Source organism: Hippichthys cyanospilos, chromosome 7 (assembly GCF_059441005.1).
Source record: "Hippichthys cyanospilos isolate Australia breed blue-spotted pipefish chromosome 7, RoL_Hcya_1.0, whole genome shotgun sequence".
NCBI lineage: Eukaryota > Metazoa > Chordata > Actinopteri > Syngnathiformes > Syngnathidae > Hippichthys > Hippichthys cyanospilos.
In genome coordinates, this window is record NC_142375.1 from 2,985,172 (window position 1) to 3,000,000 (window position 14,829).

Here is a 14,829-nt window from a genome sequence, read left to right on the forward strand (position 1 = left end):
TCAGTGCTGCCTTGGATGCGTTAGCTCGTTAGCATTTTCCTTTGTGCCAGGTATTTCCCTTTGGTATACGTTAGCATATGCAAAGATGAGTATTCATTTGCATCTAATTAATGTTTTGTATTGACATGAATAGCATTTGTAATTGAGTTCTATGACTGATTTAATCGATGTAATTTGCGTACACTTTTGTATGTGTTGAGCCTCAAAAGCATTTGAAACTCAAGCAAGCTGAGGGCTCCCATTAGTTTGTCGTTAATATTGATTATATGTTGATTGGTATTGCTTAATTTTTGTGGACAAATATTTATTAATAATTAAGTTAATGGTTTATTTTTGTAAACAGGTCTCTACTGTAATCTCGAAAGATCCAGCTATATGTTTAAGATTTTTCTTTGGACAAATATTTATTGATGATTATTTATTTGTGAGAACAGGTCTGATTATGCTGATTATTTTTTGTGGACAAATATTTATGAATAATTAACGTATTTCTTTTTGATGGCAGATCTCTTCTATGATCCAAAAGAGGGCACTTTATGTTTATTATTTTTTGTGGACAAATACAAAAGAAGTTTGGAGGGTTCTAAACTTACACTTATTGAAGTCACACACTGATGGCATGTTTTAAGTTTGTTTTTTTTTAAACCCCAAAATGCTTTGCACTGGATGTATAAAACATATTTCACAGGGGGTACGTCACTGAAAAGGGTTGGGGACCCTTGTACTGGAGGACTCACCTCCGGTGTCAACTTGGCGATGGAGGTGAAGAGCATTGAGACGATCTAAAAAGGCAATTGCCATGTCAGCCGGCAGAGCAAAATCACGTTAGAAACGCAGCGCAAAAACGCCCTACGTGCTCGGCCAGGCGGTTGTTGTAGCGGCAGAGGCTGAAGATGAGGTTGCAAGTCTGCCGGATGTTGATGCCGTCTCGGATGTGCTGGAAGAGAAAGGGGAAGCCTTTGCCGCCCGTCAGCGCCGCCATATCGCTCTGGGACAGCGTCAAATGTCTGCCCATAGATAAAAGAAAATTTCACCCAAATTTCGCCAACAGTTCACCTTTGGGTTCTCAGTGGACGCATACCTCTCTGATCGAGACTGTTCCACCAGGAGCGCGATGAGGGCGATCATCTTCTCCAAAGCGGCCGGGCGATACTTCTCCTCAGCCAGGGACAAGATGTCCTCCTCCTCGTCCTCTTCCTCGCCTTCCTCCTCCGACAGAACCTCCACCTGTGGCTGAAGAGGTGGCCCCGTCCCCAAAAGAAGCGCGGTTAGCGTCGCTCATTGCGCTCGGCTACAATTTGGAGTAAGGGTCTTCAACTGACGTTCTCTGGTCCTTTGGTTCCCATATAGAAGTGCACCATGATGGAAATGGCTTGCAGCGACAGCAGGAATTGGCTCTGGGGGGAGGGGGTGGGATTAATGTCAACTTGACAATTACCTCATGAACACCAAAAAGCCATAGCAATTAAAAGAGGCATATTTGTCAGCAAAACCATACTATTACACAAAAGGATGCAATAAGATGGTAGGAAAGTCTAGGGTGAAAAGTCAACATTGTACAAGAAAAATATAGCTCAATCCTTCCCCATTTATCACTAAAGTTATGTAGGTTAGGGAAAAAAAAAAAAAAAACAGTATACTGTGGAACAATTTGATGCTTTTGCTTTTGTTCGCTTAATAATCTTAAACACACATGGGAAGAGGAACATAAAAAAAATTAAATCAATATGAACTCATTCAATGCCAGAGACGTATTTTTGTGTTTTTTGTTTTTTTTTTTTTTTTTTAAAGAGTCCGGACATTAAGTTTCAGATACTTAGCATTTAAGTACGTATTTAATACTTAAGTATTAAATCGATTAGCAATTTTTTGGAATGTCTAGACTCTTTAAAAACGTGAAAATACGTCCCTGGCATTGAAAGTGTTAAGGGGGAAGTAACTTTAAACTTTTCAAAAAGAGTCAGCTCAAGCCTCTCACTTTTTATTTTGGTGCTAGATGTGGATTTTGGGTTGTCCATGATTTCGGGGCTTTTGTGGAAATGTTAGGATTTCATGGAATCCGATGGGAAGCCAGTCCTCTACCACTTTCTGATTGCTGAGCTCCCGAAGGCCATCTTGTTGCCATTCTCTATCATCGTTTGTAAAGGTTCAGCGCAAACTAATCGTTCTTACCCTGTGTTATTGGGAAGCACAGCTGATGTTGCCGCCAAAGCTGCCACATCTAAACCACTCACCTATACCTACACCTTTTTACCTACATGCAATGTCACATTTAATTCAGTTGCCTCACTGCATGACATGCAATAGTTTGCCAGCCCAGGGAATAGGCTCTATGAAAACTGTCTGGGGCCTGTTTCAATGTGATTATTAAAACCTAGTTGAGTCCAAATGTAACTCTTTGCATGCCAAAGCATTTTTTACTTTCTTTGCAAAATTGACACATGGGTTGAACCATGTTTCAAAGGGGGGTATGTAATCTGAAATGTTCACACACCGGTTCACAAAGGGTTTTATTACACTCACACATAAACAATGTGAGGCCCGTTTGAGGTGTGACGCACTAAAGGCATGTCAAGAGGTCACACTCCTACAGTTATCTGTACCCAATACCTACACAGTTATTTGAATATCTCATGAGGGACTGCATCAAGCTCATGCCATTGGAGAGGAGAAAGCACTGTGTGGTAATAGTTGACATGTGTTTGAGTGGCTTGAGACCTTTCCCAGCTCAATACAAGTTACTAATGCAGTGGCAAATGCATTGCTGAGAGAATTTTTTCCAAATAGGGAATTCCGAACAAAATTTCTAGTAACATTGGCACTCATTTTGCAAACTATGCTATTGAACAAATTGGAGATTATTTTGGCATTACCATTACAAAGCATTGTTCCCTTCTCCCGGCCAGGGAGGTGCTGTTGAGAAGGAGTACAGCACACGAAAAAAAGAATTGGCAGAGTGCTGTGAGGCAACAGACCTCCGTGGACAAAGGCCCTGCCTATTGTGCTGATGTACATGTGAATGAGGAAGAGGACACGCTCCAAGCTCAGTCCTTTTGAAGTGCTTTTTGCTTCAACAAACGACGGCCGTCTACAACATTGTGTGAAGATGTAATGTTGTCATATACTGTATTTATCCTTCTTCTGTTTTGTTTAATGTCAGGGATCATTGGGCCCAGTGCTTGCTCATGTGTTGATGAACGACCTCCGGAGAGAGACTTGCAGCCCTCAAGTTGGCATGGGTGCCATACCAGGTCCTCCTCACGACACTGACAGCGATCAAGGTCGCTACCTGGGTTCACGCCAGCCAGTACAAAACTGGTTTCATCTGTGCCAACACAGTCTTAGACAGCCACCACCAAACGACTGCCCAGCGCTCTCAAAGAAGGCGTGGCGTGCCAAGCCACCACCCTACGTTGTAGACAAGGATGCCACGTCGGTGCCTGAGATTTCAACTCATTACAACTGTCTTCACCACTCCTGTCAGGAATCCACCATCTGACAGCAACAGAACACCTCAACGTGTATTACACAAACCTTTACATTCATTTGCACTCATTGACACGTTTCTATCACATGCTGTGTCCATTTAATTTCATATGATGCCAGCGAACCAAATGCACAAGGGGGAATTGATGCGACTGTGTTTTCATTGCTTGTTTTGTGATTGTTCCTTTGATGTGGTTCCTCTGGACGATTGTCCACACACAAGATGCCATTTTTATGCTTCCTACAAGCTTGTTTATTAAAGCTTGCTAGAGTTGCTTAATGATCACATTAATGTTGGAAATATTCTATTCACATATAAATTGGATTCCTGATGGTGTTGCATTAATGTAACTGCACGTAAAGCTAATGTAATCAAATGCATCAAATGCTATGTTTTGTTCACATTTGTTCACAGTTTTGATTTTTATGACCCTATGATATGTAAAAGCACATATATTTGATGGTTTTAGCAGCTCTTATATTATCATTATCATATTATTTATTATATATGTTTCTTTTGTATATCATTATCATATTATTTATTATATATGTTTCTTTTGTATATATGTATATATTTTCTGTTATTGTGTTTGATTTTGCTCTATTTTTGCTTTTTTTTGTGGTTGGTTTTCAAGTTGCCGGCATGCTTTTGGGGTGGTTTATGAAGGTTTCCCTTAATTCATATTTGGTATTGCAATTTTTTTTTGTGGATCAATGTATGATCCAAAGGGGGGATCGTAATGGAAGATTACTATTTAGCTTATATTATCACAATGTTTTGTTGTGGCTTGTGGCCACCTGGCTTTGGTTTTAGCAAAGGCCCTTTCACCTAACATACATAGGAACTTTCTGTGCAGCTAGACATCCTTGAAAGAGAAGTCCAAAACTGACATATCGTATTCCATGGTTTTGCCTCCCTTTATATTTTAATTACTTCCACTCTGAGGTGGGTTTTTTATCTTGTAGGCGTTCACTCCTGTATGACTGTATATGACTCATTTTTTACTTATCCCTGCGCACTCCTTTGCAGACCACTTAGCTGTTCTGTAAACTGGTGTATTTGAAGCTTAAAATAAAAGAAACCCGAAAGGACAATTTGTTTTTCCAGACTATTTTACTAATATCACCGAAAATCCTTAAAATTCCACTACACCACCATAAAAATGAGTTGGTCACCCCCATCTTAAGATGAACCTAATTCAAAATCATCTTTTCATCTTGTTATGAGAAAAAAAGAAAACTATGAATGTTTTGAGCAAAGAAATCTTAAGAAAATGCTAGATTTAATATCATGAAAGAAGTATTCTTATACATTTATTGTATATTTTTTCCTTTTCAAACAAACAACATATCATAAAGCCTTTTTTACTTTCTTAATATGGACTTTTTGCAGTGTGAACATGTATGATTGCTCCAAAGACCCACCTCCTCCTCTCCCATCTTGGCGAACTCGTAGAGGAAGGCAAAGTACTCTGTGAGGTGTTTGCTGTGCGGCTTGACACCGTGCTCCATGATGGACAGCAGCGTCTTGACGAAGCGAGTTACGCACGAGCGGCTGCCGATGTCCTCCACCGAGCCGTCCATGTCGTCGGACCTGCGGAAGGGACGCACGCCGACGTGAAGCTAGGTCAGGATGGATCTTTACGCCCCGCGGGATCGGGTCGACCGTGAATCTGAATAAATGTCATCGACAGCTCATCTGACTACCAGATAAGCCCCGTTTCCAGCGCCATTATCTACCCTTCCCTACTTCACAAAATGACAGCTTCCAGCAAGAAACCTACCTCGCGGGTCCCCAACCTTATTACCACGGAAGCGGCTTATTCATTTCAATACAAAATGTTAATTAAATGCAATGAGTACTTATCAATGCAAATCCTTTGCATATGCTAACCAGGGGTGGGCAACTTACATTTTTCTGCTAGTCAAATATTCGTCATCCGTCAGAGCCCTCTTTGGCATGGGACGATATCAGAAACTGACGGTATGATAACCTTGAGCAAAAATATCATAGTATCTTGGTATAAAAATTACAGCTCTAAATTATATAATTTTAAAATATTTTTGGGGGTAAATAGCCATTTTTCTATACCATATTAACAGTTTTATTTTTAAACAAAATATATAATAAGGCATTTGTAACACTAACATTTACCATGCACAATATTAAAAAAAAAAACAATGGAAATGCAAGATTTTGAAAAATTATTGATTTGAAATTAACTACCGACGAGTAATAGTAGTTTATTTCAAATCAATCAGCTATGTGTATGAATTAATAGCACAATATGGATTCTGTCATTTCATGTCAACGAGGGTTCGCTTATTTGACCCACATTTTAGCTTAAAGTGATCGAGCGATAGCCGTGAAAGTTGCATAAGCATGTTAGCTACATTAGTCAAGGTTAGCTGCAGTAGCTAACTTAGTGTTGCTGAAGCAGACAAAACAGGATAAGGACGTAATTGGCCGCGACAGCCCCCCCCCCAAAAAAAAAAAAAAAAAAAGGAGAGGAATCTCTCCCTGCAGGCTGCAAATTGTCTGTTAAGGCAGATGGGGGAGGAAAAAAAAATGAAGAAAAAAAACAAACAAACAAAAATCCAAACAACAATTTACTGGTTTTGTCAGAGTTCGACAATTTTAAATAACCGTGACTTTCAAAATCGCAATATATTGCCATTACTGTTGTCAGCCCATGCTTAGTCACAAGTTGTTGGCTCAACAAACAAACCAATTTTGGGCATATTATCATAAATGACAACCTTCTTAAAAAATAAATTACAACTTACAGACACTCGTGGGCTGTATTTCAGAGACAGAACAAAGCGTTCGTCACTGACAGTAACAGTTTTCAATTGAACCCACACCGTCCTTCCTCACTACAAAATGTAGTATCAACAGCGGCCAGGGTCGGTACCAGAACACAAAGATCAAGCCAAACAAAGCACAAATGAATGTAGTGTTAAAGAATAAACTAAATCAGTTCCAAAACATCATTATTTCAGGGTGCAGCTTATGCGGCCCGGCAGTTGGGGTCCGCTGATCGACTTGACAATGGGGAGAAAGGGAACGCACCCGTCTTCCATGCCCGGCTGCAGGTAGAGATGAGCGTGGACCGGACGCAGCCTCTGGATGACGTGGATGCACAACCTCTGGAACATCTGACCACAATGACGAGGCGCTCAGAAGGCGTGGCCGCCGACGACAGTGGCGAGGCGAAGAAGGAAAAGGTACCTGTCTGACAATCTGATTGGGACACTTGATGAGAATCTGCATGGGCCACCAGTTGTCGTCCGCCATCCTGTCCAAAAACCACTGAGGAGAGAGGGGATCATATCGTTGTCGTTATCGAGGAGATGTGCGCGACAACTGTGTGTGAGTGTAAGTGTATCCGCTGTGCATGCGCACCTCGCAGGCCGCCTGGCTGTTGTTGAACTGTTTTGTGAGGAGTTCAATCCACTGTAACATGGTGGGCTGGACAAACACAACATTAACGTCATTTCTCAAATCGGATGGATACAAGAGAGATAGATTCTGACTGTGGTAAAAGGCAAAACTTGCATATTAAATGACTTGGGCTTTCAACAGCTTTGCTTTGTTTATTTTTTTTAAGAAAACCAATACAAAATGCAATTTGTCTAAAGAACCTTCGAGAACACAAGAGAACAATTAAAAAAAAAAAGTTCTGCTGGGTTTGATTTCTATGTCGACTCAAACTAAAATTAGCATTGATTGGAGTGGGCCTTCAGCTACGTGGCAACTTTGCATAACTGAGACAGCGCACAGTGAGAGGTGTGTGCAGTTTCCAATCTGCCCTATAGAAAAAAAGTTCAAAATGCCTTTCAGAGCTAACTTAAGAAAAGGAAATCTTACTCAGTGCAATTAGGAACAAGTGTATGGAGTAAGATGGTTGTCAAAAAGACCTTAGGCATGTTTAACAATTCATACGAGTACCACTATAAACTGTGTTGACTTTGATTTGTTTTCGTATGAGTACGACTCTATATTGCATTGAGTTTACGAATGGGAAAACTTGCCAGTGCAAGGTATTTTGAACACAACACTTGTTTGCACCACTATGACCACGCGAGACACCGCTTCACATCTTTGCATGAATCTCTCCTTTAGATTTGGGTTGAATATGCAATTTGACATGCGGTCATGCCAAGCTACCAGGCAAAGTCAGTTTTTTTTTTCATACATCAACAGCTGATATTTTGCAATATGAATGTCCAATTTATCCATACATGTTTTGATGAAATTGGACTGACAGGATTATGAATGTAACTTGCAAGTTAATGACCTGTGATTCCAAATCCATGTAGTTTGAAAATCATTGCTATCAATTATGAATTGGTCCGTCACAATGTTTTTTTTTTTTTTTAATTTAGATTAACTACCACAAAACCACAACAAAAATAGGTAAACAAATAATATAAAAATCAAACCAAATCAACTGCAGTGTTCCTGCTGTTCCATGAGCTTCCCAAAATTATGCCATTTTTAAAGAAATTTGACCTAAAAGGCCACAAATCACCCACAAAAGCTTCATTTAAGCATTACTAAAAATGTGCTCACTTTATCTGTAAGTTTGAAGCCAGATCAGGTATTGAGCTTCTGTTTGGCATTCACTTCGGCCATTGTCTTTCTGCTTTACGCATGCATGACGCAAATGACTCACAGATGGACTGACTTTGCCACGTAGCTTGGCATGACGTCACCTCAATTTGCATAGTCAACTAAAATCCAAGGAATCAGTTCCACAAATCCAAAGAAGAGATTCATGCAAAGATGCGAAGCAGTGTCCCGCGTGGTCATAGTCGTGCAAACCAGAGTTGTGTTCAAAAGACCTTGAACTCGCAAGTTTACAATTTGTAAACTCAACACAATTTAGAGTGGTACTCGTACAAATTGATGAACAGACATGTATCCTTTTGACAGCCATCATGCTCCATACAAGTAAGGACTCGAACTGCGCCACAATTTGAATTGTGAGAAAGCTGCAGAAATGTGCCGAATGAATTGTAGCCAGTGTAAAGCAAATGTTTGCGATAACTGACCTTTTCCTTGGAATGAATGAAGGTCTCCAGGACGAATGAGGTACTGAGCTACACAAGAAAAGCAAACAGAGGTGGACATCAGCGCAAAAGAGCTTTGCCGCACAATCGAGGCAATCACTTGTGCGCGTTACCTTTGCCGTCATGAGGGAGATGGCTTTTGGGTCGGGCAGCGTGCTGGGGATGCTGCTGCACAGATGCCACATGAAGCTGCAGGGCAACCACATCCAAAAACACAATCATCATCATCATCATCATCATCAGTATGAATGTGCTGCTGCTCACACTCACCCAAAGTAGGTGTGCTCAAAGATGTTCTTGTCCTGGAGGAACTGCATGTTGTCATGCCAGATCCACTTGAATACACACAAACATGTTAAGAGAATGACTCCAAGTAACACAGTGACACAGTGCCTATTAGCAACACCAATTAAAGAAAAAAAAAAACGGTTGGCCTGACTGGACACCTTGATGAGCCGTAGGTTTGATAGCCAAACACAAACAAAGTCAACACCACTTGAGCGCCACCACAGCAAGAGCGCACCAGAACAGACTCATACCTCCAGCAGATCCGGCGAAACGTTGAAGGTGAACTCTTTGGCGGTGTCCTCCTGAAGCTCAGCCCGCTTGTAGAACAACATGTAGGCGCTGTGTGTCTGACAAAGCCCACACATAGACTCCGTCACCTTCCCGTTTGCACAGCGCCGCACATGCGGCGCAAACTCGCTCCTCACCTTCTCGAAGGAGAAGTCCATGAACTTGTCGGTGACCGAGTCGTATGTTTTGGTCTGGAAAACAAGATCAAGACCAAATATACACATAGCTGCTGATTTAGCATTAAGCAAGCAAACTACTTTGCCACATCCAATACCGTGGCACGGTCAGCCTCTTACCGTCATCTCGCCACCAAAGCACTCGGATGCTAGCTGAGCTGAGTCGAAGGGCTTCACCTCTGCGTCGTTGAACAAGTACCTGCGCAGACGCCGTTTTCACAACGTGCTACGTGAAATTTGCACGCGTGACGCCATCCTCACCACTTGTTGTTCTTGTACGCCTGAGGGTTGACAATGTCTCGTATGAAGCTGTAGTAATGGCCACCGTCTGCTGTGCCCGTGTGAACTGTCACGCCGATCAGGTCGTACTCGGAACTCTCCGATTTCTTGGACTCGCCTGACATGTTGCACAAAAACACATGAGCAAATACGCAATTTCACAGTTAGAAGACACACGCTAGCACAAACGAATGTACAGTAAACGACGCACACAAACATCCAGCAGAAACCCATGCACAAAACAAAAGTAGAGGAAAAACCTAAACAGACAAAAAGATACTCTCACCGTCCTTGCGCTCCCCTTTGGCCATAAGGAAGCGTTCGGTGTAGGGTGTCATGTCAAGGCGCAGCGGGAAGGAGAAGTGAGTGTTGACCTTCTCCTTCATCATGGTGACCATGTTGAAGGTGTAGCGCATGGTGTTGAAGCTCAGGATGCCAGGAAGCTTCTTGAAACAAGCCCTGCGCACAGGCGCCAACACACAATTTCTAATCGGTCACAATTAAAAAGAGAAATAAAAACTCTAAACTCCTCGGAAGAGACTGGAAAACATTGAAGGCAAAAATTGACAATCAACAAGAGTGTGGTCCCTTGTTTGTTACGTTACATACAAAGATGTTACGTTCGACAAATAACTCATGATAGGTCAAATCCGCAAGGGAGCCATCTTTACTTTTTACGGTTATACATGTTTATGTTTGAAGGCTGTCTGGTCCTATGCTTGTGTGTGATGTTGCGCGGATTCAAGTTGTTTTGTATGTTTCCGCATAATGCAGGCATTTCGCCTACATAGATAATAATTTATTTGTAATTAATTAGCGCTTAATGCCGCAGGTTTGAGAAGTGTTATTGTTATACAGTATGCTGTGGATTGAGCTGTGTATGTGTGTTAATATTGGTTATTCTTGCTGAATGGAACAACCGTCCGTGTACTCTAACTGGAGCACACACATCCGTGCCTTGCCACTCTTGAACATGAACTAGCTGGAGACATCCTATCCTTACCTGAACATTTCAGTTTACGATCCTCTCCGTTTTACAACGAATGGAATCCAATCTTTCATATCGTCCTGCCAATGTCTACACAGTCATACAATATAATATGCCATTGGCTTTGAAAGATGCATCAAAACGGTCAAAATTGCCTGGCACTCTCTGGGTTGCCTTTTCAGATAACGCTTGACACTGAAGGAGTTAATATCATTTGCTATCTGGGAATCCAAAAGCGCTGTTAAAAAACAAAACAGCATAAAAAAAAAAGCTGTGAAACAGCGAGGTCGCAAAAAGTGAACCGCGTTATAGTGAGGACCACAGTACAGGAGATAATGGTGTCATCTGCATAAATAGGAGCAGATTGCATTTGACAGGTTGGCATTAAAAGACTGTAGATTGCCAATTGAAAATGAAATTAGTCCCACCTTTTCTCTGCGCGGACCTTCTTCCCGCAGTGCGAGCATGTGTACATGTTGTCGCCCTCTAGCGTGTCCTTGATGGTTACCTCATCCAGAGACTCCTAAGATTGCACAGACATTAGCGACACTGTTAGCAAGTGCCACACGTGCATGTGTCTGCGCGTGTGCTCCTGCTGCGCTCACGTAGATGTTCTTCATGTCGGCCACTTGACACCTGACGGTGTAGAACTCCTCGGCCGTCTGACTAACGTGGTCGCAGTCCTGTGGAGTACAAACGATGACACAAAGACGTAGAATAAGTACGTCAATTGTTTGCCAGTCGAGGAAGAATTATTGGCGTGCCACTGATGTCGTCTAACTGACCAGCGAAACTACGTTGTTGGTGATGACGCCTCCAAACAGGGTCTTCACCGTGTTCTTCTGTGAAAAGGTGTGGGGCAGGGGTTTGAGTCATCAGCAACGCTTGCGCAATGACAGCGAGGATTAACGGGAAGCGGAGAACGAGGAAGAGGAAGAGGGGAAGGAGGAGGATAGACGCAAACACAGACAAGAAGGAATTGATGGACGAGGAGAGAAATGAAAATAAGGAAGGAGTAGAAAAAAGCAAGGATGTGAGAGGAAAGAAGAGAAGGAAAGAAAGTGGTAAAAAAAAGATGGAGAAGAGGAAGAAAAGGTCCAGCATGAAGGGGTGCAGAGGAAGAGAAGAAAGGAGTAGAGATGAAAGGGGAGAAGGTTGTAAAAAAGATGGAAAAGAGGAGGAAGAAGAGGAAAAGGTTGTGAAAACGGTGGAGAAAAAGAAGAAAAAGGAGCATGAAGGGGTGGAAAGGAAGAGAAGAAAGGAGTAGAAAAGGGAAAAGGCTGTGAGAGGAAGGACAAGGATGTGAGGGGAAAAGGAGGAGGAGGTGGAAGCTAACAAGGTTGTAAAAAAGATGGATAAAGAAGAAAAAAAGAGCAGCTTGGGGGTGCAGATGACGAGAAGAAAGGAGTAGAAAAGGGACAAGAATGTGAGAGGAAACAAGAGGAGAAGGGGAGAAGTTTGCAAAAGGGGAAAAGTTTGTAAACAAAAGTTGGAGAAGAGGAGGAAAAAGGAGGAGTATGAATGGGTGCATAGGAATAGAATAAGTAGAAAAAGGACAAAGATGTGAGAGGAAAGAGGAGGAGGGAGAAGGTTGTAAAAAAGGAGAAAAGTGGAAAAGAGGACAAAAAAGGAAGTGCATTAAGGAGTGCAGAGGAAGAGAGAAAATGAGGTGAAGAGATAGAGTACGAGGGAGAGCTGGAAGAAGAAAAACAAAGGGGGAGAGGGGGAAAGTACAAGGTTAAGAAGAAGGAGATGAAGGAGAAGGGGAAGGAGAAAGGAAAAGGAGGTCGAGGTGCGGCAGAGTTACCAGCTCATGCGACATCTCCTCAATCTTGGTTATGAGGTCAGTGAAGAACTCGGTCATATCCTTCTGCTCGCCCGTGTTGAGAGGCTGCTTGTCCATGGTGTACGTCTTGCAGAAGGGCCGTGGGTTGTACGCTTTCCTCTCGCTCTCCTGCACGCACGCGGTGAGGGCCAATGCTTAAGCTCCATTCATAGCGTTGCATCATGAGACACATTTTCAGGGTTCCTATTGGTTATTTCGGCTGGACTTTATTCACAGTATGTTGTTTCAAGATAATTGGTTGATTACTGGGTTATCAACCTTTTCTTCTGCCAAATATCAGTATGGTCGCAGCCTTCCAACCCTCGTGCAGTGTAAAACTCACCATCAGATACGTGAACATCTTCTGGAGCTCTAGCAGTGTGGTCTTGTGTTTGATATCCTCAGCGTACTGCGCACACACGCGCGCGCACACACACACACACACACACACACACACACACACACACACACACACACACACATTAAGCGTCAGCTGAGCAATTGTGCATGGCGAGGAGGAGGAGGACAATAAGGAATGGGCCCACCTTGGCGGTGAAGATGGCCTGGCGGGCCTCTGGGATCATGTAGAGCTGCTGGATGGTGGATGCCAGGTAGCAGGTGGCACCCAGGTTGGTGAGGCCCACGAAGCGACACTCGGCACGCACGTCGTCGTGAGGCCAATAGTCCCACTTGTACGGCGCGTGCGAGGCTGCCCAACAAGGGTAAATGTGTCCATCAGGGACAAATGGGAGAAACGCAATAAAGAGAGACATGGATACACATTTTTGCTATACCGGTGAATTGAAACCTGCAGAGAAGCCACACTGGACTAAAAGCTGCAGGGCTCAAATCATGAGAAATAAGTTGCGGCTGCTAGTCCAAAAAAGTACCTATTTTCAAACAGCGATTACTATGAAACGGAATAAACTAGAAACATACATGTTTTCTTATTGAGGAATAAAACTTTATCTTTCGTATGGTATGATGCATGCCTGCAAAGATATAGCACGCAATATTTTAATATTTTTTAAGGGCCTTAAAGGTTGAGGGAAAACGCTCATTGCCTTTTGCCAAAACACTTGAAACTGAAAGAGTTAAATGACCTAAAATTGGACACAATTAAAATCAGATTTCTTAAAGGGACACTGTGTAAGATTTAGACCGTTTTTTCATCAAAAAATAATAAATTAAATGATAAGTTTTAAAAACTTGCAAATAAATAAGTTATTAATGACCAACAGAATGTTTTAAAATTAATCGTAAGTTTAGTTAATTATATTATATGGGGGTGGCACTTCTCCGGAGGCTGCCTTGTTTGTTATAGCTACGGATAATGTTAAATGTCTACCTACCAACACTACCAATTTATGCGGTAGACTACCGTTTTATTAAATTTTGAAAACACCTACTGCTTTAAAAAAAAAAAAAAAAAATCTACCATAAAGTTGACTCGAGACTAGTAATTTTAGGTTATCTCAACCTGAAATGAGAGCTGTGCTGTATTAAACCGCTTTGACCAAGTTCGATCACTTCTGTTTTGTTGACCTTCTATCTCCGGTTTGCAACAAACACAGCTGATACACAGTAAAGTAGCGTTGGCGCAATTGCACGCGAAAATGATGGAGTGAAACAAGTAACAAATTTTCTTGGTCAGAACAGAATGTTATTTACTCTTGCAACTGAGGGCAGCTCTGATGAAGACAAGTTTTTTTTCCCCTATTCTACGAATTGTCACACGCCGATCAGGATACAGGACTGATCACAACGTCCTTCATTGATATGCCTGTTATAAACTGTGCCACAGGAGAAAATATAGCTGGATCCATACTGAATTCCTGATCAAAAGTGGGATTAAATATAGAACAGTGCACCGCATTTGCTAAATAATGCAAGCGTTATGACTGGCAAGCATCGTGGAGTTCTGGGACCTTTGCAGAGGAAAAACTCTATCTGGTTGGTTGTCCATGCCATTTGAGTGCAAAAGGAGGAAAGGCGCAACAAGGATTTGACCCGGATGGATGGATGGATGGATGGATGGATAGATAGATAGATGGATATCTATCCATCTATATATATATATATATATATATATATATATATATATACAGTCGGCCCCCGGCTTACGAGCACCCTGATTTACGAACAATTCGCCTTACGAGCGTGGATCAGGGAGACTTTAGTCCTCCGCTTACGAACAAACCTCTCGCCTTACGAGCATTCCGACAATCCAGCCATTGAGTATGTAAAAATGTTCTCGCTTAACTGCGTCAACAAATTCAGCAGGTACGTCATCTAAAATCATCAGTAGATACTTGTGGGGGTAACGTGAACGCTATTGGTCTTACAACGTCACACTGACTGTCTCACTCACGGTGTCTAAATATAATTACCATTTAAGTGTAGTGTTTGTACAGCTAAAGGGA

The 14,829-nt window shown here is 42.1% G+C and overlaps 1 protein-coding gene across 5 annotated transcripts in view; it reads right to left on the minus strand.

Moving 5' to 3' along the window:
* usp34 (ubiquitin specific peptidase 34) overlaps positions 1-14,829 on the minus strand; it is a 90,931-nt gene that overhangs the window by 19,030 nt on the left and 57,072 nt on the right. For all 5 annotated transcript variants that reach the window (XM_088418484.1, XM_088418483.1, XM_088418482.1 and 2 more), the window contains exons 42-63: positions 12,952-13,115; positions 12,750-12,815; positions 12,389-12,535; positions 11,367-11,423; positions 11,187-11,264; positions 11,010-11,104; positions 9,880-10,052; positions 9,576-9,711; positions 9,435-9,513; positions 9,276-9,329; positions 9,102-9,197; positions 8,833-8,897; positions 8,676-8,751; positions 8,545-8,592; positions 6,893-6,958; positions 6,719-6,799; positions 6,560-6,645; positions 4,912-5,080; positions 1,323-1,397; positions 1,082-1,233; positions 854-1,007; positions 738-782 (exon numbers count right to left, since the gene is read on the minus strand). In XM_088418484.1, the coding sequence (XP_088274610.1) occupies positions 738-782; positions 854-1,007; positions 1,082-1,233; positions 1,323-1,397; positions 4,912-5,080; positions 6,560-6,645; positions 6,719-6,799; positions 6,893-6,958; positions 8,545-8,592; positions 8,676-8,751; positions 8,833-8,897; positions 9,102-9,197; positions 9,276-9,329; positions 9,435-9,513; positions 9,576-9,711; positions 9,880-10,052; positions 11,010-11,104; positions 11,187-11,264; positions 11,367-11,423; positions 12,389-12,535; positions 12,750-12,815; positions 12,952-13,115 (2,162 nt within the window). The remainder of the gene's footprint in view (positions 1-737; positions 783-853; positions 1,008-1,081; positions 1,234-1,322; positions 1,398-4,911; positions 5,081-6,559; positions 6,646-6,718; positions 6,800-6,892; positions 6,959-8,544; positions 8,593-8,675; positions 8,752-8,832; positions 8,898-9,101; positions 9,198-9,275; positions 9,330-9,434; positions 9,514-9,575; positions 9,712-9,879; positions 10,053-11,009; positions 11,105-11,186; positions 11,265-11,366; positions 11,424-12,388; positions 12,536-12,749; positions 12,816-12,951; positions 13,116-14,829) is intronic.